General features: G+C 36.2%; 2 protein-coding genes across 4 annotated transcripts in view; one reads left to right on the top strand and one right to left on the bottom strand.

Moving 5' to 3' along the window:
• Window positions 1-20,647, bottom strand: part of LOC111046287 — a 62,097-nt gene extending 41,450 nt beyond the window's left edge. The window contains exons 1-6 of the mRNA XM_039419873.1: window positions 20,455-20,647; window positions 19,297-19,443; window positions 10,819-11,008; window positions 8,495-8,633; window positions 5,803-6,029; window positions 1,834-1,939 (exon numbers count right to left, since the gene is read on the bottom strand). Of these exons, the coding sequence (XP_039275807.1) occupies window positions 1,834-1,939; window positions 5,803-6,029; window positions 8,495-8,633; window positions 10,819-11,008; window positions 19,297-19,360 (726 nt within the window). The 5' untranslated portion in view covers window positions 19,361-19,443; window positions 20,455-20,647. The remainder of the gene's footprint in view (window positions 1-1,833; window positions 1,940-5,802; window positions 6,030-8,494; window positions 8,634-10,818; window positions 11,009-19,296; window positions 19,444-20,454) is intronic.
• A 5,245-nt stretch (window positions 20,648-25,892) lies between these two features.
• LOC111056244 (autophagy-related protein 16-1) overlaps window positions 25,893-27,062 on the top strand; it is a 581,037-nt gene continuing 579,867 nt past the window's right edge. The window contains exon 1 of one of the 3 annotated variants that reach the window (XM_039429652.1): window positions 25,893-26,037. In XM_039429652.1, coding sequence (XP_039285586.1) covers window positions 25,923-26,037 — 115 coding nt within the window. In that variant the 5' untranslated portion in view covers window positions 25,893-25,922. Of the gene's footprint in view, window positions 26,038-26,964; window positions 27,047-27,062 lie in introns of those variants that run through there. The other 2 variants (XM_039429655.1, XM_039429658.1) reach the window with 2 other exon arrangements.

Here is a 27,062-nt window from a genome sequence, read left to right on the forward strand (position 1 = left end):
CATCAGAGTAAATTCTGTCTGTATGTCGTGTTGGCGAGATATCGGTGTGAAAACGGCTAATGGCTGTTGGGGTTGGTGTATCAAAAATGCTAACATCAAAAGCTAATCTCCTTCAAGACATACTGGCTCAAGACATGTAGGTCAGCCCGAGTTGAAAGCAGAGAAAGGTCGAGAGAAAATACTATGTTACTTTCAGTTATTAATTGCATGCAATTAATAATCCATTTGACAGCTGATTTATTATGAATAATTCTATATTCTGATTTTCACTGTAATATTGGCGTTCGAAGGAGACTCATTTTCCTTTTGTATTATCCTTAAAATGTAAAATTTCAAAAAACCTTATATATATACGTCGACGCGAAATTTAAAAAGGAAAATACTTGTCAAATTTAATGTAAATCTATTTACGCCGCGTTTCGCCATAAATATAAACATGAAGAAAATGCAAAGCCGTCGACTTGAATCTAAAGGTGCGTACAGAAAAACGCGCCGCGAACATGAGCAATTCACTTTTAATCAGCTGACTATATCTGTATTTTTTACAGAAACGGTAAGATACAGATATAAAAAGCTTGGCATCAGCTGATTAAAAGTGAATTGCTCATGTTCGCGGCGCGTAAATCTGTACGCACCTTTAGACCTCAGTTCGCTCGGTCAATCAATAAGCTAAAAATACAATATACATAAATTTCATGTAGACCATGTTTGTATGATCCCAATGGATTCAAAAATGATACTTTGAGAATAGGTTGTGTGAAGGTTTTTGTACAGAAGACACTTTACAGAAATTCTAAATTTAAGGGTGATTTATTAGGGTTTGCTCCTAACGAAAAAACCTCCAATATCCGTAAGGTTGCTACTCACTATAATGAGCCTCACTACAATCACCGAATACACATGAGATACATCATACAGTTGAGATACATCATACCTAGGCCCAAAACTCTTCAACGCTATACCACATGCTGGTAGAAGAACTAGAACTTGGAAAGAATTCTCAACAATAATTAAAGACTGGCTATTCCAATATCAAGATATAGAAAACTTTTTTCAATTCTATCCTGAAAATCATACACTGTTTCAGCTACCGGTACAATGCCATGTATTTATACTCCATAAATTCCCAAACTTTTTGTACTTTGTGGTTTATATTTCCACTTGGCTCATATTTTTCTTATTAAGTTATAGTATTGTTTTAATATTACAAAATTCAACACTGCGCTTCTGCTTTGTTTTTCTAAATAAATTTTTATAGCTATTCTTGCACATTATATGCACATTTGTACCGCAATGGCCGAAAATACTTTGCTTAGATTTTTTGAAATAGCAACTATATAATATTCGAAATATGTAATGATAATATATGATACTGGCAGCGACTATAAACAATTGCTGTCAGTTTAATTCTAAGATAAAATATTGTAATTTTTTGTTTGTATAAGAAAAAGGAGAATAAATTTCATTTTGATTTTCATTTTCATTTTCATTTTCATTTTCAGTTGAAAAGAATGCCAGGCGAATATCAAATTGTAATATTCAACTCTTAATAAATATAATGATAGTGTATCAAATAAAGAAAACTCATTGACAACTCTAATACAGTGAGAAAACTGAAAAGGAAGAAGCCTACAGATATCGTTTAAATGTAGCAAGAGTGATACTGAAAGAAACAGTGCATGGGCATTGCTCACTCAGACTGTGAAGGAGTGATATACCCCTTTAATGTCAAACTTTAACTTATTAATTTAAGCTAGAATTGAACTGTTCATTAACCAAAGTGTTAGATTGCAGTCGAATTACAATAAAGAAAAGTCGATGTCATCATCGTACCTTTTGAGATTTAGCAACTTTCTGATAGCAGGCTTCCAATTCCAACTTGAGGCTGTTGTTCTGTTGAAGTAGTAAATCGACCATCTGTACACATCTTTGCTCTTTCCTGTAAAAATTACAAATAAAATTTTGCTTTTCAAAGATTTAATTTCAAATTCTGATTTTTGTCACAATTATAATTCGTTCTGGAGTTATCTCATTACATTTCCTCTCACCGAAGAAATAAGTTAATCCTCATATAAAATCATAAAATTGATTCATCCATATTTTTGTTTTATACCATCTGCTGACCGACTATAAGAGGTTTGTAGATCAGGCCAGGACAATATGTGATTAATACATAAATTGAATAAACAGTATCTTCCACTAGCTTCTACGGGAACATGGAATTGGAATTAGTTCAAATGTAGGACAATATGTGATTAATACATAAATTGAATAAACAGTATCTTCCACTAGCTTCTACGGGAACATGGAATTGGAATTAGTTCAAATGTACATTTTAAATTGCGTGTTTCCGTGAAACACGGAATTGTAGCTAGTGAAAATAGTAGCTATAGTTGACCAAGCGAAAATGGGTCTCTCAAGGCCACTGCAATGTTGCCACAGGTGGCCACCCCTCACTCGACCAGTCTATATACATTGACTATATTTCTACACCCTGAACATCGCTCTTTCCTTCTCATACCTTCCCTCTTCCTCTTTTCCGTCACTACCTGTCACAAATTCTTTTGAGCACGTCAGGTTCAAAAGTTCTATTGTGTCGTTCTTTGAAGTTAGAACAATAACATCCTTCGTTACCTCCTCCCATCATCCGCTAGATTCTTCAACATCATGAAATGAAGGAAAGAATATTTTTATTTATAATGTATAACTCTTTCTTGAGTCATGACATCAAGAATTCCAATTTTATAATGATGATTAGATTTTTTATTTATAAATGCAACTATTTATAAACTGAGCTATCACTTCATAAAGGTTACTTGAAGACTTTTATAATAATCAATTGGAAGTGGAGTGATGTAATTTTATTTATTTTAGTCAATATTCTTGTAGTGCCCACTTCACTCTGCATTTTTCAATTTGCATGAATTCTCATTTGATTCCCATCACACTTCATCCAGGCTTTGGACAGAGAAGACAAACAATACTCCCCACAATAACAATACTTCACTATCACACCCTCTCTCACACACACATTCACTTTCTCTCTTACTAGCCACCCTTAGTACAAAGTGGCAACAGTGGCAACAGTAGAGACGGGTGGTGGTGTCAAGAGCAAGCTTTGACCTTGAGGGACCCATTTTCGTTTGGCCAACTATAGTGAAAACAGTAGTGAAAAATAGTAACTAGTGAAAGCTACTATTGTCCCCATGTGTAGCTAACGTACTTGTGGATTTATCAATTGAATCCACCATCGTTAAGGATATACTATTCTTCCACCACAATTTACTCCATGTTAAACGTTCAAAGAATTCATTATCATTATTCAAGTATCTACTAAAGTATTTTCTAATTCTCATTGAAAAACTCATTATAGTCGCACTTCAATTGTAGCTTCATTTACATACAACACATGTACCTACTACAAAAGTCTCAAATACTAAATTATACCTGCTATGCCTGTTGTTCTCTCATCATATTCATATGATTTGTAATTTTATTAACAAATCTCTATATATAAAAATGAATGTCTGTTAGTATGTTTGTACGTTTGTTTGTTTGTTTGTTCCCTATAGACTCGAAAACTACTTGATAGAACGGCATGAAACTTTGGGATATAATTATGTTGTGTGAATATTGAGGATGGTTTCTGACCAGAAATTTTAATAGGGGGGGGGGGCTAACAACTGGTAGTTCTGTGAACAGTAGACCTCACGCAGTATTTTCATCCACAAGTACCTGATTGAAACTATAGACCTTATGGAAATACAGCAATAGACTAGCATCTCCACACATCTGTGTAATCACTTGTCAGCTGATTTATCTATATATATAAAAGCGAAATGGCACTCACTCACTGACTGACTGACTGACTGACTGACTGACTCACTCACTCACTCACTCGCAGAACTAGAAATCTACCGGACCAAAAACGTTCAAATTTGGTAGGTATGTTCAGTTGGCCCTTTAGAGGCGCACTAAGAGATCTTTTGGCAATATTTTAACTCTAAGGGTGGTTTTTAAGGGTTTAAAGTTCGTCTTTCAGCATGTATATTCTTCTTCTCCCAATCTCTTAATTTATTATAATTGAAATTTCCATATCATATGTTACTATAGAACTATTATCTAGATAGAGTACCTCTTCGAAACAGTTGTTAACTGGCAACTAAATTAATAATTTTGTCAGGTTGGCATTAAGTTGAGTTGACTTTGTTAGGTTGGCACCAAGTTGAAGATTTAAATGCATTTATCGCGGAAAAATTGATTGGGCACTGCTACTTCAATCCTGGGAATATTATATTACGAGCCGTCAGGCTCGCTTCGCTCGCCATATCCGTTTAGCCAGACGTTTAGTCTGGACCCCCGACTGGATTGTCCTAACATATGATAAAAATGCTCAAATGAAAAATGCAGGCGAGCGAAGCGAGCCTGCTGATCTCATTCTTGGACGATCCAGTCAGGGGTCCAGGGGGCGGAGCCCCCTGGCTAGACGGATATGGCGAGCGAAGCGAGGAATAATTCTAAAGGTGATGAATAATAAAATAATTCGAGGAAGGTGATGAATAATTCTAAAGTCTGAATTTTACTCTGATATTGGCGTATAAAAGAGGCTCCTTTTTCCTTCTATATTATCCGTGAAATGCAAAATTTCCAAAAACCTTGTATATACGTCGACGCGCAATTAAAAAAGGAACATACCTGTCAAATTTCATGAAAATCTATTACCGCGTTTCGCCGTAAATGCGCAACATATAAACATTTAAACATTAAGAGAAATGCCAAACCGTCGACTTGAATCTTAGACCGCACTTCGCTCTGTCAATAATTATTTATTAACCCATTTACAGACCTATGTTTTGGAAATCTTCGGCTGAGCGGCTACCGGAGAACGGAAAGATGATCATGATTCAAGATCATATTGTGATAATATGATTTAGCATCTAAAGTTACCAGCTGTATAATAAACACGTCACCCTGAGATAAATTGTTTACTGGTATTAAACGGTAGTTTGGAGTTGAAGTTAGTGTAGTTGATTGGTACCAGCTGTAGATAATCGTTCCTTAGAAGACATATACAAAATATAATTATCACTCCCCTATCATTGAGAAACTGGAAAATGTTGGAGGAAAATTATTCACCTCATAAGAGTTGTTCATATTGCATTCATTAATTACTGAGGAATGACAGACTAATTTACATTTTTTTCAATTTAGTTTAGCTTATATTCATCCTAAAATGGAAGATGGAAAGAGTATGGAATTCTGTGTGATTCATCGTAGATCGCATATTTCCTGGACCATCTATTGACAATTAACAACTATGAAAACATTAAATTCATCTTTGAAACACTGATTTAACCTATCTATTTTTTTCAACACTTTACTGATAGATATTACTACCAATTGATTGAGAAGAATATGTTTTCGGAATAATGAATGCTGCATGACTAAGCACAAAGGAAGTCCTTATTGAGATGTAAATGAAAAAAATATTGATTGTCAGATAAATTTCATGATTCACTAAATAATAAAGTCAAGTGTGACATGAGATGAAAATATTGATTATCAGATAAATTTCATGATTCACCAAATAAAGTCAAGTGTGACATGAGATACATTAAATTTTTGGCAGTACGAAGTTCGCCGGGTAAGCTAGTAAATTAATAAATATACACTGCATATGAGAACATATATGGAATAGAATGGAATAGAAAAAAACGTTTATTGAATGAAGAAGCTACCTTAAGCGAACCTTGGAACGAATAGAAATTATACTATTGAATTGGAGGTGACTTTATGAATTACCTAGAGTTTCCGAGTGTGTGCCGAAGCGGCGTGCTCTCGGGGCGTCCGACAGCGATGCTCGCCGAGGCGACGTTGCCAATTCGTGACAGATCCGGCTGCGATTTTGAGAGCGCCAGACGCGCCTTCACCTTAAGCGGCACCACCGACGACCCCCCACCACTCCCCTGATCCTGACCCCCACCCCCTCCCTTCTCCCAGTTGACCTCTTTCGCCAGGTGTTTCAGCACCTACAATACCAACAAAATAAAAATTACAAATAAAATAATATTATTAAATAATATAATAAAATTACAAACAACAATGTATTTACTATAGTCCAAGAGATATTATTACTTTCCTTGCCCTATTACCATAGGTAAGGAAAGTATTGCATTCCGAAAAAATTAAGGTGCACCAATTTCTGAATTTCTATACGTTTCAAGATTCCCCGAGTCCAAAAAAGTGGTTTTTGGGTATTGGTCTGTATGTGTGTTGTGTGTGTGTGTGTGTGTGTGTGTGTGTGTGTGTGTGTGTGTGTGTGTGTGTGTTTGTGTATATGTGCGTCTGTGTACACGATATCTCATCTCCCAATTAACGGAATGACTTGAAATTTGGAACTTAAGGTCCTTATGCTACAAGGATCCGACACGAACAATTTCGATCAAATGCAATTCAAAAATGACGGTTAAAATGGCGAAAATGTTGTCAAAAACAGGGGTTTTCGCGATTTTCTCGAAAACGGCTCCAACGATTTTGATCAAATTTATACCTAAAATAGTAATTGATAAGCTCTATCAACTGCCACAAGTCCCATATTTGTAAAAATTTCAGGAGCTCCGCCCCATCTATGCAAAGTTTGATTTTAGACACCCAATTATCAGGCTTCAGATACAATTTAAACGAAAAAATTCTAGTGGAAAAGATTAAGCATGAAAATCTCTACAATTAATGTTCAGTAACATATTCACCTAAAATTGAAAATAAGCTCAAAATTCGAGAAAATGTAATTATTCAATTGCAAACTGTTGGCAACTGTTGATTCTATTAAATCATTCACTATGAAGAGATAACAGACCTCGTGTGTCTCCAGCGTTATTGGCCTGTTACCAGCTGGCTCAGATCTTTGAATAGTGGACTTGAGATGCGCGTGAACACTAGCGTCAGGTGATCAATTTTCATAACGGCAAGGAAAGTTGTGTGAGTGCGCCACACCAGATTTTTTTAACATGAAGAGGGGAAACCAGTTTCTCCTTCCACAGTTTGTAGAATGAGCAGATTAGAGAATATGTAGATGTATTAAGAGGTATAAATGAAAAGGTATAGATATAAGAGATGTATAAATTAAGAGGAGACCCTGAGCACGATAATAAGGGCAGCTTGTAAGTGCATCTCAACACAAGTCCTTCTAGCTAACGTCAACAAAATCTTTCTACGATTAATGTTACACACTTTGAGCGTCACACAATTTTTTTTTATTTTTGAAAGCATTATCATTTGAATAAATGCTCAGTCTACAGATGGAAATTACTGAAATATTGCATTTATTCTTGAGAGTATTAGTATTAGAATAAATGCAATATCGCAGTAATTTCCATCTGGCTGGCCGCTGTGGCTTCGTATAAAATGAGCGCTGCTATCCAGAGATTGTCAGTTTGGTGTAAGGGTAAGCATTCCTGATCGGCAATTAGGAGATACTGGGTTCGATTGCCGAGCTGACAAAAATATTTTTGAATAGTAGCGCTAATCAAATTTCCATCTAGCTGTTTACCCTGTTGTCAATATTTGCAGTCGCAGAAGTCTTCGGGGTGATTTTAAGAATTTTATTTGGATTTTCGTTTAATAATAATTACGATTCTGTTCTCGCTGAGGTGTGTGAGGGGAGTAGTAGGGTATAATTCCCTGCTTGCGATATATCATGGCTATCTCATGTCTCATTCGTTACAGTTTAATATTATGGGGTGGCTATGACACACACCTTGGGGTAATTTTCAGGAGGCAGAAAAGAGCTCTGAGAATAATCTTCAACCTCAGTGCCCGAACATCCTGTAGGCCTTATTTTGTGAGTATATTAACTTTGCCAGCCATGTACTTTCTGGAGGGCATCACCTTCATTAGTAAAAATTGGAGGGCATTCTCATCCGTTTTACTTGATCATTCCTACAATACGAGGAGTGGTGGCTCACTCCTCGGTTACCCGGCACATAGACTAACCCTTCTGGAGAAAGGCCCACACTATTGTGCAATAAAAGTTATAAATAGACTCCCCCATCATCTTAAAGATTTTTCCAACTTTTCAAAGATGACCGGAAGGATAAGGAAAGTTCTGTTAAAAAGAGCGCCATATACAGTGGATGTCCTGAGGGAAGAAAATTACATATCATAGAACTATTACAAAATAAAAATTTCCTTTAAATCAACTGAAATTAATCGATTTCTTCCAGGGGGTGCTCCTGAAGGCAGTGTTTTTCTTTGACGTCTCCTCCTTGCACTATTGTATTTTCTGTGTTTATTATTGATTGTGACGATTCAATGTTGTAAAGCTTGTCTTTTATATACAACTACTTGAATAAATGAAATTTGATTGATTGATTGATTGACGAAACATTCCTAGACGCAGGCCTAGCCTAATTAGGAGTGCACTCAACTATTTTTATTTTGTTTGTAAAATTGTACCATGAAGTGAATAGATTTATTTGATTTGATTGTGACTTACCTGAGATTCTCGGAGGAAGTCGTCGGGTATGTCAGCAATGATTCCCGGATCGAAAGCGCGACAGTGCCCAGACTCGTTAACACCGGACGAGTGTCCATTCTTGTACTGCATCTCACCTTCATCTCTCACACCAGAAAGCCTGCAAAACGACACAAAATCCCACGATTATGCCATATTTATTCATTTATTTATACATTGATACATACAATATCATTCTTAACTAATGCCATGACATCAAAACATATTCAATTTTTGAAATATTATTTTGTGAATTGGAAATCGCGGATTTAATTATTAAATGTAATTGATAAAGCGAGAAGATCTCCAATGTACAAAGATGAAACGTATGTTTTATCACATTTCATGAAGGCAATATTATGGTTTTTAGCTCCATGCTATACAAACAAGAGTGAGTTGACTTTTGGTCTGTGAATCAAGGCTGCATGTGTTTTCACATAAATAGATTTTGAATTTTTCTTTCGAGGCCCGTATTCCTTGAACCGTTTGTGAAGTTAGTTGTTGAGTTAAGGCATTGGTTACCTGAATGATTCTGTATTGAGAATTCAATTACAGGCTGTCGCAGTCCGGGAAGTTTAAACCTACATAATTGTATTTTCAGGATTTGAAACTGGCAGAGCTTTTTTTATATATTTTTTTATTTAAAATCGGGAGTGTTTTAACCGGACCTTGAGGAGCAGGCCAAGGGACTCTTTTTAAGGTAAAGTAAGATAATAGTTAATTGTAAAGTTTTTTATTTTTCAGATCCATAATTCTAAATAGTAATTTTTGTTTTTATTATCAAAAAAACTGAACGACCACAGATCAGCTAAGAGAGTAGCCCTTAAATTATTATCTGATTATTATAATCAGAAATTTTGATTGTTGATTATAGTTGTAATCTTTCCTTTATCTCAATTGCCGTTTCGGCACCGTTTCATATTGGAATATTCGTATTAAATAAATAATTTTTGATGTTAAATAAAAACCGAATGCTATATTTTTTCTTTTCTCCCACCATACTTTACATAATTGGTAGAGGCGTCTCATCTACCTAACATATTTGGTGGAGGCGCCGGGTATCGATCCCGGTACCACTCGCAGTCGATCAAGAGGTACCTCATCTACCTTACTCTATTAATGATTGGGAAAGGGACAACAGGCTTAAAGCCCAAAACTGTTTCTTTCCCAAATTTAAATAGAAATTGTCCAAAAATAGGTTATGTTCACACTTCATGATTTTTGCCCAATTACTCTACAAACAATCACACAATATCACATTCACAACTATTCAGAAAATTACTTTCAATGTAATGTTGAAAAGTGAACAGTTTCATAATATATGCTACCATTTACTTTTAAATTTAATTTTAATGGATTGTGTACAATTGATCAATAAATGAATGAATTTATCAAATGATTGGCAATGGTTGTGAATAGAAAAAATAGGTGACCGGAACTTTTGGACCAACTAGGAAAAAGAGGAATCTTGGGACCAAGTATGGGGTCTTTACCTGCAAGATGATTAGCAAACAATAGTCGGCCCTTTCGAAAGGTTCACAATCTTCTGTCACTGAATGAAAAACATTAATAGATCAATTTTTAGAAATAGTTCAGTGTACTGAGTAGATCTATTTTAATTACAGACATCTTCAGAAAACCTCCTTCCCAATATGCTATTACATCCAAGTTCCTTGATCTAATGAAAACTAAAAATTCATAAGTTTTTCTTATTGATTCTGATTGTAAATATTGTGATTTTGAATAAATAAAATTTGAATATCTCACCGATCAATTGGCGGAAATAATAATTCACTTCTCAAGTAACGGATGACTGATAGTTGTTCCAACGCGGTGAAAATTGATAATGGGACGGCCATATTGAAACTGAAGTCACCTCAAGTTGTGTGTAGCAAGGTCACTAACGCACACCTGGTAGTCATTGTGTGAGCTTCAACGAACGAACATCCCTGCCAACTACCGGATCAATCCTACAACTTCTCGGAACTTTACAACATTTTTAAGGTTTTCATTTGATTTACCCTCGTACTTATCCTATATATAATGATATCTAAACTTTCTCCTCAATTTAGAAGTTACTTCATCACATTCCTATTAACGACATCGTATTGATATTATAAATGAATAAATAAATTACCTTCTGAGCTGTTCAATACCTAATATGCTGTATGAATACCTACCAATACACTAGTGAACTATAACACAGGAAGAACAATACAGATGAAAGAATGTTGACTTTAAATGATACAATTATTAAAGTAAGGGAAAATAAATATAAAGGGGAGATATGAATGAAGAGTAATGACCTATTGTTCCATATTTGATCGGGCGCGCCATGTATGATGAGCGTGTTGTAGGAGACCGAGTCGAGACTGTTGCCACCGTTCTCTTGGCCCTGCGGCTCCTGCCGGGGCATGTGTCGAATGACATACTCCTCCTCATGGCTCAGGTTCTCATCCGTGTCACTGTCGCTCAGGCTTGGCGGGAAGTTTGAAACTACAATTCAAAAAAGTCAGTTGAATGTGTGCTGGGAACACGGTACTTTATCAATTTCAGTTATAGTTTGTGTAAAACAAGTTGAGACTTGGCCCTCCATCCGAAGAAATTAGAGGGTTGCCAAATCGTGTAAAATTGCAACATTCTCAAATTTCCAATTCAACGTCAGAATTGGATGTATAATAATATCCCCGATATCCTAGTAGTGCTAAAAAAGTTTCAGGGTTGAAGGATTAAAAAAGGAAATTTAACTTTTATGATAAAATTGGAAACATCACGAGGATTTGTTTTTCTTTTGGATATCACTTCTCTCAGAATCATGAAGCGTAAAAATTGAATACTTATAGATAAACGAATTTTAATTTCTGATTTGGTTTCAAAATGGCCAGATTTCTTTTGAAATACTCACTAAATCCTTGATTTATTGCAGATATTTTTGGACAGAAATTTTTTGAAAAGTAAAATGTGTCCTGACCTTATTTCTATCTGATATTAAACTATAGTAAGGTCTACGTTATAATGGCAGTGTTAGATTAGCAATGGCATTGCTATCCTTGTCTTTCATTCAACAAAGCGGATAGCGCTTTCACGCTTTGCTTTGTTGCCAGATCGTCTTTCAACAATGTAAAATTAATAATTAATTGAAAAATATTTCATTTTAATTATGGAAATTCATTATGAAATTATTCAAAAATATAATTTCTTGCTTAATAAAATATAATTGATATATCAAATATATTAATTCACTACAATTTCACAAGCAAAATAAAAGTATTTGAGTGTACTCCTCATCAGGCTATAGTAAGGTCCACGTTATAATGGCAGTGTTTGATTAGCAATGGCATTGCTATCCTTGTCTATCATTCAACAAAGCAGATAACGCTATCTCTTTCTCGCTTTGCTCTGTTTCCAGATCGTCCTTCAACAATGTAGAATTAATCATTAATTAATCAAAATATTTAATCTTAATCATTAAAGTTCATTATTGAAAAATATAGTCTCCTTCTTTATAAAATATAATTGATCATTTTGAACGAGAATGAACAGTTAATATTACATCAATAAACCTGTTTCTGCTACCGTACATAGAAGGCATTGACAAAACAGAGGTTCGGCAACGTTTTTCTCCTACCTTTCTCCACTGCCATTATAAAGTGGACACCACTATAAAATTAGAGGATTCGCGACTTTTTAAATGTTCTTCCAATATCATTTCTATGATGTTAGGCAAAGTACAAATGGATAAATGAAAAATAAATCAACTCAGGTAGATGATGGAGTAGATTCTATGACTACAAATCTAATAAAAAATTAAATTGTATACAAAGAAAATAAAGCAGTTTTTCAGATTTTTTAAAACAAATTTAATGTCAGCAGAACGCAAATCCAGAGCTTTTCATACTTTTTAAGGTCTCTTCGGATAATGATACTCGTCCCACACACAAGTCTAAGACTCTGTGGGACTATTTCCTTTGTTGTGTCGATGCAAATCAATAATGTATTTTGTGGGCTATATTTTGTATAGTTTTTTTGGGCCATCGGTTGGTGGCTGTGTCGTGGTTGTCTGTTATTAAATAATATATGGTGGCACGATTGCGATGCAGTCGTCGACCGATGGCTCGGTATTTTGTTCAACAAAATTGCACATTTTCTACAAAACTTGCAAATTTTGAATGACCTAGCAATAATGTTCTTGGTTGATAATGCGACATATTTTTTTTGTATACTGATTTTTAGTCCTATAGCCTAAAAACATTTATGTATTCTTGTACACTGTATAATGACAATAAAGAATTATTGAATTGAATATCTAGAAATTGTTTGTAACCACAGATACAAATTTGGAAAGAATTACAAAGCAATTGAATGCAAACAAAACGGCAAATAATTGAAGCCTGAAATAAGGAAACCAAAACAAACACCAACACCATTGAAGCCTGGTATTTCCCGCAGACAAAGAAGTCTAATCGTACCCCCATGATAAATGCCGTACTATTGGGTTTTCCTTAGTAAGATGTCTTCGAGGACAGCTCTTAAAACAGTTATTGACCGAAATAATTTTCCAGTGGTTCGGGACCCACCTAAAAACAAGTACTACTCATCTCTTCTCAAAAATAATCTTCTAAAACCCACGTATTCAATTCAATTTTTCTTCTGTCTGTGACAGCGTATGTACCGGATGGATATTGAATAGAATAAAATTTCATAATCGATTAATAAAAACACAAAAGTTCAAATATTTACACAAATCTCAAGATTGCCGTACAATCCTAGAGCATTATTATTAACTTTAATTTCTACCTTCACACTCAATTCAATTGCACACAGCAGCAGACGGACGTACGTAGGAAAACGGAGGAAAATCCCTCCCGAGATGTTACTTTACTTTTCTTTTTACCACCTATATCATTGAGATCAGGGGGCACGTCAGGCATGTTTATGTTTATATTTTGAAGGGACGGATTCAAAGATCCAAAGGTTCGAAGAACCTCACACGTCAACCGAAGCTTATTGTGTGTCCCAAAAGTATGTTAGTTATGCAAACCAACTCCCGAGTCCTTTACAAGATCCAGGAGTTTCTTCCCTATACCAACATCCCATTCCTCACCTGGTTGCTTACAGCCAAACACAGCCCTTCATCTAGCTCCAAGACTTCTGCAATCCAGTATGATATGCTTAGCAGTCTCTTCAGACTGATTACAAAGCCTACACATCTGGCTTTCATTTCTGAGTCCAATTGTGTGGAGATGTTTCCTGAAGTGGCCATGTCCAGTTATCAGGGCAATTACCTGCTTGACCTGACCTCTACCCAGATGCACCTGCCACCTGGTGAAGCGAGGGCTTGTGTCTGCCAGCAGTCTTTTGCCAAGTGCTTGACCAGGGTGACCCTGCTATTGCTGGTGGTGTAAGTCCCTGGACCATTTATTTATTGAATGAAAAAGACTGATTATCAATAAATCAGTGGTTTTTTGACAATTTCTTAGTCTTTTTCATTCAATATGAATAATTACCACAATATCAACTTCTCAACTACACAAAAAATTTATTTATTGTGTGGAAGGCAGTTGTTTTACTTATGCCACAGCCCGGCTCTGGGCCAAGGAATGGCATACTAGAACCCCGCTTAGCAAGCTCATCTGCACGCTCATTACCTCCTATGCCTACATGGCCAGGTACCCAACCAAGATGCGCAGAGTTGAGCGTTGCAAGCCTGCTGAGCGTTTTGTGGCACTCCCACACCAATTTGGACTTGATTTCGTCAAGAGCCTTGAGGGCTGCCTGACAGGATTACTATATGCTTATTGCAGTAGCGCCTGGCAATGCCTATGTTGGCACAAGCCATGATGCCCCAAATCTCTGCCAGAAAGATGGTGCAGTGTTGTCCAAGACTTGCATAGACTTGTGTTCTAGGTAAATCACTGTACACCTCGTAGCCAGATTTCCCTTCAATGAGAGAACCGTCTGTGTACCAGACAAGGCTGCCTCTTTTGGGATAGGGCCCTTCCTCAGACTTCCACTCCTCTCTAGAGCAGAATTTAACAGAGAAAGGTTTAGTAAAAACCAACTCCGTGCTCATGACATCTGACGTCATCTCAAGCACAGGGCTGTGAGCAACAGCTTTGGCGATTGTGCAGTGGCCTGTTCCAGACAAGCCTTCTCTCCATTGGCCTGCAACTTTCAGTCGATAGGCTGATTTCCGTGCCTCTGCCATAATAAAGGTTGATTCAGACATATGGGACTGTGCTGGTACTGTGCTGCGTTGCGTATGCGATGGGACTGCGGTCGTGTTGGGTCGCTAACATTCACACATAGGGGACTGTGCTGCGGCCGTGCTGTTGCTGTTTTGCTCTGTATTACGTCATTCCACTGCAATCACTTCATTACTTCAGTCACAGAGATGGATTCCGACGAAGAGGATGTCATTATAGCGGTTGCGTTTATTGTATTACAAGAAGAAGAAGAAACAAAGAGGCCAAAATATTGGATGCACCAGTTGTGGAAAGCAAGAGATGAAGACGGAGAATTACACACAATATTTTCGCGTCTTAAAAGCGACCCAGTGAAATTTTCGAGAACCTTTTGAAAATACTTGAGAATGATTTAACAAAACAGCACTCGAGGTGGAGGCGGCCAGTTTCTCCAGAAGAAAGGTTGGCATTGATATTAAAATTATAATACCTGGGTTCAGGCAATTCACAACTGTCTATCAGCTTCGGCTGATTGGCTCCTTCGACAGTGAACTCTATTATTTTTCCAACATTGGAAACTATATGAAAGTGTATGGTTGATAAAGAAATGCCGGAATCAACAGAGGAAATGCGGGGGAAAATAGCTGAAAAGTTTGATTCAATATGGCAGTTCCTCAATTGTATAAGTGCAATTATTGATGGGAGGCTTATTGAAATTCAAGCTCCAAAAAATAGTGGGTCACTCTACTACAACTATAAAAATACATTTTCGGTTGTATAATTAGCGTTATATTAGCGTAATTTATAGTTTGGTTGACGCAAACTATAAATTCGTGATAATTGATGTTGGTGGTTATGGAAAATCTAGTGATGGTGGAATTCTATCAAAATCAATTCTCGGTAAACGTTTGGATGAAGATCGACTAAATATTTCAGGTCCTAGACAATTACCAAATTCAGTGGAAGCCTATCCATACGTTATTGTTGGTGATGAAGCATTTCCGAGCATGCCCGAGGCTGTACGGAAACAGCCGAAGCCGCTTCGGCGACCCACAGGGCATGAGACCGTGGCCTTGAAGAGCTGTCAAATGACACAGTCGCAACACCAACGCAGTACGGTATCAGCACAGTCCCCCATGTGTGAATGACTCTAGGCTGTAGCCATGCATTTCAAATGGAGAGACCGTTTTGGCGAATCCATCTAGAATCGACTGGCCGCAGTCCCATCGCAAACGCAACGCAGCACAGTCCCACATGTCTGAATCAACCTTAAAAATGTTCAATGGCAGTAAGCCAAGAGCAACTTCAAGAGTTGCTGATGGGCTGCTCGTGAAAGCTGCAGTGACTATAAGTGTGCCCATCCTTTGTAGACTTGTGAGTTTGGCTGTGGCTGTAACCTGGTTCACCTTTGTCCACCACACTAGTGATCCATATGTAACCTGAGGCCTTATTACTGCCTTGTACAGCTACAGAGCTATGTGAGGCTTTATCCCCCACATGGAGCCTGCAAATCTCCTGGACGCCATAAGCGCCCATTTTGCTTTATGCAGTGTATTGTTTAAATGTTTAATAGCTGAATTGGAAAGGCAAAGTTGGGAGAGTGTAACTAATGTTCATGATGTTAATCAGTCCGCGAGCAGCTTTCTTGATATCATTGCGAACGCCATAGATAATTCGAAAAAAATATTAAAAAAGCCTAATGCGAAAAGTAAGCGACTCAAGCCTTGGATAACTCAAGATTTGGTTCGTTTGATAAGAGAGAGAGAGATAAATTAGGAAAACAGTTAAGAAGGAAACCTACTGATGTTCAATTGCAAAGAAAATTTAAGGACTTTAGAAATGAGTTACATACTTTGATAAGGACAGCCAAAAAAGATTATTACCGAAGTAGGATAAATGAAAGTAAGAATGATCCGAAATTTTTCTGGCAAACAGTTAATGAAATAGCAGGCAGGATAAATAAAAAAGATTCATTTCCTTTTGAAGGTTTCTCGAATGATTTAGATATTAGCGGAACAACAGACATAAGAGAGGCAGTTGCTGATAAATTTAATAAATATTTTTCTTCAATTGGAGGTGTTCTGGCAGAAAAAATCAGAGAAAGAATAGGCGATCCAATAGATGATTTTGATCAGAACTATGTATGTAATTCTCAATTCATCCTACAGCCTGTAACCGATGACGATATAACACAAATTGCAAATGAACTGAGGGGTGGATCAGCTCCAGGACATGATAATATATCAGCTAATTTCCTGAAGAATAATATTAGTCTATTCATTGTTCCCTTGAGACACATTTTCAATTTAAGTCTTAGTACTGGTGTTTTTCCTGATGTTTTTAAAGTGGCTAAGGTTTTCCCACTATACAAGGGAGGTAATAAATCTGAATTGGGCAACTTCAGACCAATCTCTTTGCTCAGTGTATTTTCAAAAATATTGGAAAAAATAGTCAAAAACCAGCTTACCAAATTCTTAATGGAGGAGGCAATTTTGTCAGATAGACAGTTTGGGTTTAGAACGGATAGGAATGTGTCGGATGCCTTTTTTGGTTGAATGAGGAGATCAATATGAACTTTGAATGTAACCAGCGAAGCTTACTAATTTTCATGGACCTTGCTAAGGCATTTGACACGGTTGATAGGACAATATTGCTTAGGAAGTTGTATTCATATGGAATTTGCGGTGAGTCTCATGATTGGTTCAAGTCATACCTGAGCAATAGGAAACAGTTTATCCAAATTGATGATGTGCATAGTAGCCTGGAAACAATCAGGTATGGAGTAGTTCAAGGAAGCACATTGGGGCCTCTCCTATTTTTGTTGTACATAAATGATCTGTCGAGAGTAAGATTACAAGGTAGCCTGTATATGTTTGCTGACGATACTGCATTGTTGCTGTCGGGTAGAAATGTTGAAGAGGTTTACAATAAGGCTCGTAGTGACCTTGAGAAACTAAAAGATTGGTTCGATAAAAATATAATGACCCTTAATGTTAATAAAACAAAGTTTATGGACTTAAAATTGAGGAATAGGACAGATGATGGCTCAAATAGTATTGTATTACATTGTTGCAATATTCAACAGGGGGGTTTTTGCAACTGTCCATCTATTGAAAAAGTAGGCACATATAAATATCTTGGGGTAATATTTGATGACAGAATGAATTGGTCCTCTCACATTTCATACATTAAAAGCAAAATTCGTAAAGCAATATTTCTGTTTCATGGGCTTAAGAATATACTTAATGTACAGGAGCTTAGGAATGTCTATTTTGCATATGTACAATCAATGTTACAGTGGGGAATAATTTCGTGGGGGGGATGCTATAAAACTGTTCTTGAGCCTTTAAAAGTTTCTCAAAATTCTATCTTGAGGGTCGCATTGCAGAGAGGTCCCAGATGTTCCACTAAGGAATTATATGAGGACTTTAAAGTGTTTAATGTAAGGCAGCTATTTGTGAGATCTGCCTTGATTTACATGCACTCTCACCATAACCAAATTTTCAACAATACAATAGATCATAGATACCCCACCAGAGCATCAAATATAAACAATATACAGACTCCAAGATTAAATAAAACATATTCAACAACTAATATTCAGTACCTGTCACACATAATACTTGAAACATACCTGACTATCTTAAAACTTTTCAAAATTACAGATCAGGCCAGTATAAGCGACTTGTTGAGAGGTGGTTAATTGTAAGTGACCAGGAGGAGTCTGAACGCGTGCTGCTCTCTGTATATAGGTAGGGAATGTGGAACTTGGTGATCTTGTCTGTGGTCCTTCGAAATCCAAGTCCCACAGTGCTTATTATTATTTTTTTTTTTTTTTGTAGCCAGTGTAGTTTACTGTTATAGTATTTCATATTTTTGATTGGATTGTCCATCGTCATCACCATCTTTCATTCTAAGTTTGGAAAATTCTTTATAACTTAGTATTTAATTGCATTGCTATAGTGTATCTACATCTACCTTTTAGTTTTACTAACTTTTAGTCATTAATTATAACTGGCTGTTTCTGCAGCCAATTATTTGTTTTTCTCCCTATAATATCAAAATTTACTCATATCTTTTTCCAATCTGTATTTTTCTCAATTTAGTTTAATATAATATCAATTTTCATAATTTAGTTTATCGATTTTAAATTCAGCGAATTACGCCAGGCCCTCACAAACACAGGCTTTTGCCTACATGTGAGTCTCTCATAACGTAGGGGTATATAATTATAAATGTACTGTAACTGTACTGTATTATTTGTAAATTGTGAGAATAAAAATTTGATTTGATTTGATCGTACCCACGTCAGGTAAGGTAGGAGGGTGAGGTCATGGTATCAGTGGAAGATACGTTGGGCACTTAGCTCCATGAATTCTTGTATTGAATACAGAGGGTTCTCAGTCATATACTAAATATGTTAAATTGTTGCAACGCACACAGATGTCCTTCTCTTTCATATATTTCCCTGCAGACTATTAGTGTTTTCCCCGTCTGTCTGCTTTCTGCTGGTGTGTGCAGTCAGCGTTCGCCTTGAGTTGAAATCATTTACAGCTAAAACCTTATTGTATTAACAGAAAAAAAAATGTATAAACTTGCCCAGAGTTTTCTGTGTACTTGGAGAATAAGAATGAAATCGGCTTGGCTTTGGAAGGGAGCTCATTTGCCTAATCGAATTCGTATTTCAGAGAGAATATTATATCGTACTGTTCGTTGCTGTCAGCTTGGACTCGTTCATTACTTGTACTGCAATCATACAAATTTATCATTATCAAATGCAATATTTTGCAATAATAAGGTAGTTAGTCTATAGTTAATTCCTTTTGCTAAGCATGTCAATCATTCGTTAGTATCAATATTTGAAAATTGCTATACCAAACTATAATTTATTTGTAATTTAGCTAGCATTATTAAAAGCCGATCAAGATAAAAATTAGCCATTCTCACTTAATGCTAGGAACAAAAGTAAAAAATTATTAGGTCTTGTTGCAAAGTTTTACAATTTGTAAAATAACTACCTAGCTAATTCTTTTATTATAAAAATTGTTTATACCCACATCAGGTCTGGTTGTAGAGTTGTTGTAAACAGATAAACCGAATAAAACAAGTCAAACTAATTCAAAACATAACTATAATAATTCCTTAATGTGTAATATTTAAAAAAGTGACAGAACACAGAAATGAGACTGTAAAGTAGGGTTAGGATTTTAGTTAAGTTTGTAAGTCGTGTTATAATCTAATGTTCTGAATGAAATTTTATTGAAATGTTGATAAAGAAAAAATATTAAAAAACACTGTTTATAACAGAGTATACTTGAGTAAACTTGTACCAATTAATGACAAAAAGAACGTTAAAACGTTTCAAAATTCAGTGAAAGTAAGGTTAGAAATGTAAAATTCAGGTGCCATTTTTAAAACATAAGCCTTATAAAGTGTAGATAAATTTTAGAAAATGAAAATAGGTAAAATATTAGAGTTTATATCAAATAACTGAAAATGACTGATAAGTTACTAGGCTATTTTTTAATAATAGCCTATAATACTCGACTGCAAACAACAAACAAAGGATAAGAATGTGATATTTACAAAACTGGCTATTGTTTCATATTGAAACATGATCTAACTATTAAGTATAAAGCAATTTGAAATATTACGAATCAAATAACTAGCAATATAGTATAATGAAAGAAAATGATTAATCCACATTCCAATGAAATGATCCATGATGGAGTGATCTTTAGATAACATCATCCTTACTTTGTTACCTTATTTCGATTATCCTCATTTAAAACATTATTCATGAAAATGTAATAAATGCATGACTTCTATACTAAATTACAAAAATAAAACGATATTTCTTATTCAAATCACTAATCACACAAAACAAAACTCTCTTCAGTCATGCAACTAAAAAATTAAACTAAATTCACTTTTCTTTGAACAGAAAACAGACATGAACACTGTTCTGAATTTCTCTCTCTTTCTAATTTAGCTGCACAGAGAAGATAGAGCAATGGAGTGCCTCTTGCATTAAGGCCCGTTTCACATTTGACTGACCGCTAATGTCTAATGACGCACCTACAAGTTAGTCCAATAAAGAACAATGGCGACCAGTGCGAGTATGTGGATGAGTGGTTTGCCAGCGCTGGCCTATAGTGAGGTCCACGTTATAATGGCAGGGTTTGATTGGCAATGGTATTGCTATCCTTGTCTATCATTTAACAAAGCGGATAGCTCTATCTCTTTCCCACTTTGCTCTGTTGCCAGATCGTCTTACAACAATGAAGAATTGATAATTAATTACCTATAATTTCACTTCAAGGACTGTTTCCCCATTTTTGCCCTTCGCTTGTTCAACGACCTACCTGTCAATGTGAGGAATCTGCAAGGAAGTGACTTTAGGATTGAAATAGTGATGTGGTTGAAGAATATCCCATTCTACACCGTGAGTGAATATTCTGATGCACTCAAGGTCAGCATAGCCTGACCTCCCATCTTAAAAGTAAATTCATGATGCCACCTATCCAGTTCACTGGTCTTTGATTAAGAAAAAGTAATAAGGAATAGATGTGGACTAGGTACCTAAAGTGGTGGAACCTGCATGTTGCAAACAATAAATAAATCACTGGAAAATTACAAATTATAAATAATAATATAATATTGTTGTGGGTTTCGACACTAATAAAACACTAGAGGTGATTTATACTGATTGGATTTATTACTTACAACACTATAACACACGAAGGTAGACTAGAAACAACTATAAACTGAGAGTTCAGTTGAAGACAGAACTGGAAGGACAGTGCTTTTATTTTATTCATGATTTTTTCAGTTGCTTTAGTTCACGGTGGTTTTTCGTAGACCTTTGAGAGTATATATTTTACAATCTGTTTTATGTTGAATGAACACATTTTAAGTTGAATAATTTAAATGATTGACAGGTCAATATATCCTCCCCTTTGAGAGGAGGTCAGTGGCTGCTAAATTATCTATCCAACTGATAACTACCTAATAAATTATCCAGAGTTATCACAAGCTTTTATAAATAATTGTTTAAGAACAACTGTTACTAAGAAATAATAACTGTTCTAACAACTACAAAAGTCTATTATCACTTTATCACTAGTCTGTCACGATTATTATCACTTTATCAATTAGTCTGTCATGATGAGAAGAAGCGAACGATCCCTCTGTAGTTTCTCAACTAATTGGCTGACTGCAATATGTGCCATTCATAAGGTGGTCAGAACCATCGAGAAAGGTCCAGAGTCGCTGCAAACCTAGATTCAAGTCGTGGCAGAAGATTCAAGATCGCACCCGCAATTGGTCGAAGACTCCCCTCACCAAAACCCCTGGAACGTTCTGGAAGCCCCCCTGCTACCCGCTTCAAGCCTGCTTCCGCTGTGCTGTCCACCAGAAGCCCCTTGCCTCCTGCCATCCTTCTAAAGGCTTCATCCATAACACTATTATTATACAAATTATAATAATAGATAGCATAGATAATTTAACCTCAAATAGAGCATCAAGGAAAAAATAAACCACAAAAATTAAGATACAAAACCCTAATCTCAAAAATTGGCTTAAAGCCTTCTGCTGTGATAACAACGTTTTTTTGTATCATGAATGTCATATGCTAGTTTCCAGTGTTATAGGTCATCAGGGGTGCACAGGAGAGTCATTATAACCACCATTGGGGTCAGTGTGAATGAGCATAGGCAAAGAAGAAAGATACCATAGCATAATAAGACCAAGCCACTTAAGGCTTTTTCAAAGGAATTGGCAGGACAGCAAGCCAATATCCAATTTCTCAACTGAAGACCAGACCATTCCTGGGTAGATCACATCAGTCAAATATGTTTTTGACATGAACATAAACTGGTCAAACAATTTGGGGGAGCTTTGAGTTGACCATTCGACTCAGGAATATATTTGAGCCCTGGATATGCTCACAGTATCCCTGATTGTTGTAGGAGGTGACTAAAAGGGACCCACCCCTTTCCAAAGCCCTCCTCTCATATCAATATGCCTTGGAACTTTCCACTTCTATAATGGCATTTTTCTACTGACTAAGCTTTGTGCCATTATTATTTCTTTCTATTTTTGTTTTATCAGCCTCCCTTAGCCTCATTCTTATTTTATCTTCATTCACCTTCTCACCAATTGGACTGATGGTCCTGAAGGATTAGAAATCTCAAGCAGTGACAGATCTAACACAATACTGTGAAATGGGATCATGGGAAATATCCAAATCAGGCTCCGTCTCTGAGTCTTAAGGTAGTGCACTGCCAAGAGACTATGGTGCTGGGGGCCAATCACCCACTCATCGAGATAAGCTGATTCAAAAACACAGTATACAAAGCCTCAGAACTGGACTGGATAAACGGTAACTATAAGGTTTGCCAGAGAAACTTAAAAAAGTTTATTGAAAGGTCGATAAAAACAAAAGTACTTCAGTTATTGTTCTAATCTTTTTCCATATGACAATACAATATCCTCAATTTTTCTTCACGCAGTCTTGAAAATGACATCAGATCAATGGCGACCCTCATTGTACACTGATGAAGTCGATTTTTGAAGTTTGTATTCACTTATTGCAGTATATCAATTATTGGTATGTTGACAATGGCATCGTGAATGTTGTTCTTGATGTTTGCTATGATCCGTGGTGGATCGACATGAACCAGGGATTTCAAATAACCCCATAAAAAATCACATTAAGGAAACGCATGTGGAAATGAGCCTTGTCACTGAAAAAATGACCACTTCTTCAGGCAGGTTGTCAATCAGCATATCACATGCATTTTGACAGGTAACAAAACCGTGTCCAGTCAATTCTTGAACAACAGCCAATCTCAGTATGAAATTGAAGACCTTCATGGAAAATTCATCAAACATTGAAGTCAGAAATTGCTGTAGCAGCTGCGTGTTTGCAAGCCAGGCTCTCCTGAGAATGCACAACTGACTGCCTCACTCTTTCAATATTTTCTGGAGCTCTGATGGTTCGTTGAAGTTCATTTCTGAGTTTAGTGACCCTTCACACTCCCGAAATGAGTTAACCCACGACAGAATCGAATTACTGTCAGGAAGGGGTATGTGAGGAGGAATTTTAAATCAAGTGTGGAAGGCATGTTGCAAAGCAACAAGTGATCAACCATTAGAAAATAAGCATAAAAGCATATATGGTGTCACAGTTGTTGAAGGATCAATCATTAAATATGCATGTGTGAACACTTGCACACAAATATGCAGCCTCCTGAAGGATTTGTCAGAATAAAAAATTAAAAAACACAAAGCTAGCAAATAAGAAAGAAAATTGACAACATTTGGACCCCTTGCTCAGCATCAAATGTTATTCAACCCTTGCAGCCAGAGCAAGGTCTCCTCATCTGCCAGGTGTAATCTTGGCAACTCTCCAGAGAGCCGATACAATGGACATACAGAAACAATGTGTTCCATTGTTTGGATCTCTCCTCATTCACAATATTGGAAGAGTCTGCAAATTCCCATAGATGCATACTTTTATGGCATCTCCCTTGGCCAGCTCTGAACCAGTTTAGGTGAACCCACTGCTGTTGGGGCAGTTCAAATCCTGTCCTGGGACTCTACTGCTTGGGTTGGTGACAAGATAATTCTCACTGCCTGAGAGTCCCATAAGTCCGACCATTCCAACATCATGCTGTCAAAGAACCCTGCTTGGTAAGGATAGAGCCACATCCAACTGGTGACTGGGAGACTGTCCCGAATCTGTTTTCTGCTGCTCAAGCTGAGGGGACAGGTGACAGAGGCATATCTGGTTATGGTGTATCATGTACTTCTCCACTGCCATATCACTATGGTCTACTCATGTGGGGTCATTCAGCCAAGGTTCATACTCAAGCTTCAAAAATGGGCTGCTAGGATTATAACTGCAAGCGAACATCATGCACATTGCAAGCCCATTTTTGTTAGACTGGGTATCCTAACAGTGGTCAGCCACTTCCTTCTCCTCTGCCTCATGTATATCAAGAAGAATCAACAAAATTTGTTGACTCGGACTGATGTACATCACCATAACACCAGGCATCGAGTGCTGTTTGACATACCCAGGGTGCGCCTCCAGAGATCGCAGGTATGCTACAGGAGTGCAGCTCTCCGCTACTTCAACAGGCTACCTGCAGGTGTGAAGCAGTTGGATACCAGCAAGTTTGAGAGGGTTGTGACCGGTTTTTTGAGAGCCAGGGCTTATTATGATGTACAGGAATTTTTAGATGATGACCTGTCTCAAATACTATCTGGCTAACTTGCCAGTAAGTCAAAGAGCAAGGCCTTATATGTCAACTAAGTGTGCTTTATCTTGATCACTGCCATCTTGATAAATTAGTGTTTTTTTTTTGTTTCTGACTTTCATTGTGAAATGACGCCATCGATCCCACAAGTGTGGGTAATGGATAAAGAAGAAGGTATAAAGGTAGGTATAAAGCCAAACTGGCTTTATAGAAAAGAAGCTATCAACTGCAAAGTCCCGCTGCTCTCTAGACCATAGGATAATGGCTACTTACTTGAGGGAGGGTAAAATTGGGAATCTCCCCCTCCAGATGCGCCCTCTCCTGCCCCTCTACATGACCAATTCACCGCGTGGGATTTTTTTTAAATAAGTAAGTTTCTCTGGCACAATTTGTACTTGTTAGGGACCAGGATATTTGGAGAAGGTGGACTGAGCATGATTTACAACACCTCTAAGATTGTAGCTACATTTTCTGCATCACTAGTTGGCTATTGAAATAGCGACAATGCTATCGTGAGGTCCACGTTATAATGACAGTATTTGATTAACTTTGCCATATTTGTCTATCTTTCCAAAAATCAGGTAGTACTATCCTTTTCTAGCTCGGCAACGATGGCAAATCTATTTTCGACAATGTAGAAACAAAATTAATCAAGACAGAGAATCGGCAAAGCTGTTCTCCTATCCTTATCCACTGCCATTATAACGTGGACCTCACTATAGCGTCCACTCAGTGGAACCTTTTCTATAATTATTATTTATCCTCCTTGAATAAGCCCAATAAGAACGAATGTCTCGCGACTTGCTTTGATACTTGGTGACACAAGCCATATTGTTGGCCAAGCTTGATGTTGGCCTAATGTATTACGGGTCTTATATAACAGCTGTGATCTCTTGTCTAAGCTTCTTGGCTGGAATTTGATTAGTGATAGTGATAAAAAAAAGTAAAAAGTAAATAATAATGGCTGTAGAGGGTGAATTGTTTTCTCAATCTGATTGGAGAAAAAGTATTATTTCTCAAATACAAAAAAGAAATAAGGACGAAAATCATAAATTCCACGATCTGATCTTGTTTCGTAAGTATTTCTTGAATTCATCCTCAAATCATTATTATAATAAAAGACCTTGTACTCAAGGCCAAGTTATCTAACCTCAAAATAATTGTTATTAGACATGAAATATTTATGTATATTAATAATATTAATAATATAAATTGTTAAATATTAATAGAAAGGATAGCCTTTCTATTATCTCATTATTTCACTACATGATATTTAAAAAAATACATTCAAGAATCAAGATTGAGGCAAAATGAAGATAAAACAGTAGTCTATTACTATCACAGTATTTTAACTAGCCAAAATAATATACTAATTAGAATTTGTTTTAAATTTATGTCAACTGATGTTTTTATTCTTTGTAAAATATGTTGCTGCTTCAATTACTGTATTATCCAAAACAGGCTTTTCACTTGTATTAGTAGGCTAATAGAAAGTTTATTTCTTTTTGTGTTAATTTTTCTCATTTACCAATTAATAATAATTGTAGTAATTTATACTTGCAAGAGACTAAATAAATAAACAACTTGGCGTAAATCTGTAATATAATTTATAAAACAAAATTAAGAAAGATACAACAGCTTTTGTGAAGGATTAATTACGTAATAAAAGTCTAATATAATACATTATAAGGGAGAGTTCATAAAATATCATTTAGCCTACATCCCACTTGGATTATGTGGGATATTGAGTACTGTAAAATATTGAAACAACTAATCTCATGTCTCATGTGACTATCATAAAAGCTTGACTATAGGGGATATCAAATTTCAACTTTGTAGTTGAATTTTATGAGATTTTTTGAGCCTTTTGGTATAGGCCTACTCTTGCAATTCGTATTTCAATATTTTTTTATTAGTAGCAGTCTGAGTTTGAACAGCAACTATTGCTAATGCATATCTAGACTACTTGTCTACCAAAGTTTTTATTTTCTTATATTGCAATTTTATTGATTTTTCAATGGAATCATTTTTAAATTCTTTGCCAATCGTGAAAAACCGGTCCACGTCCTTTTCGAACGTTCCATGTAAGTTTTTCTGTTT

Source organism: Nilaparvata lugens, chromosome 1 (genome assembly GCF_014356525.2).
Source record: "Nilaparvata lugens isolate BPH chromosome 1, ASM1435652v1, whole genome shotgun sequence".
NCBI classification, from domain to species: Eukaryota; Metazoa; Arthropoda; class Insecta; order Hemiptera; family Delphacidae; genus Nilaparvata; species Nilaparvata lugens.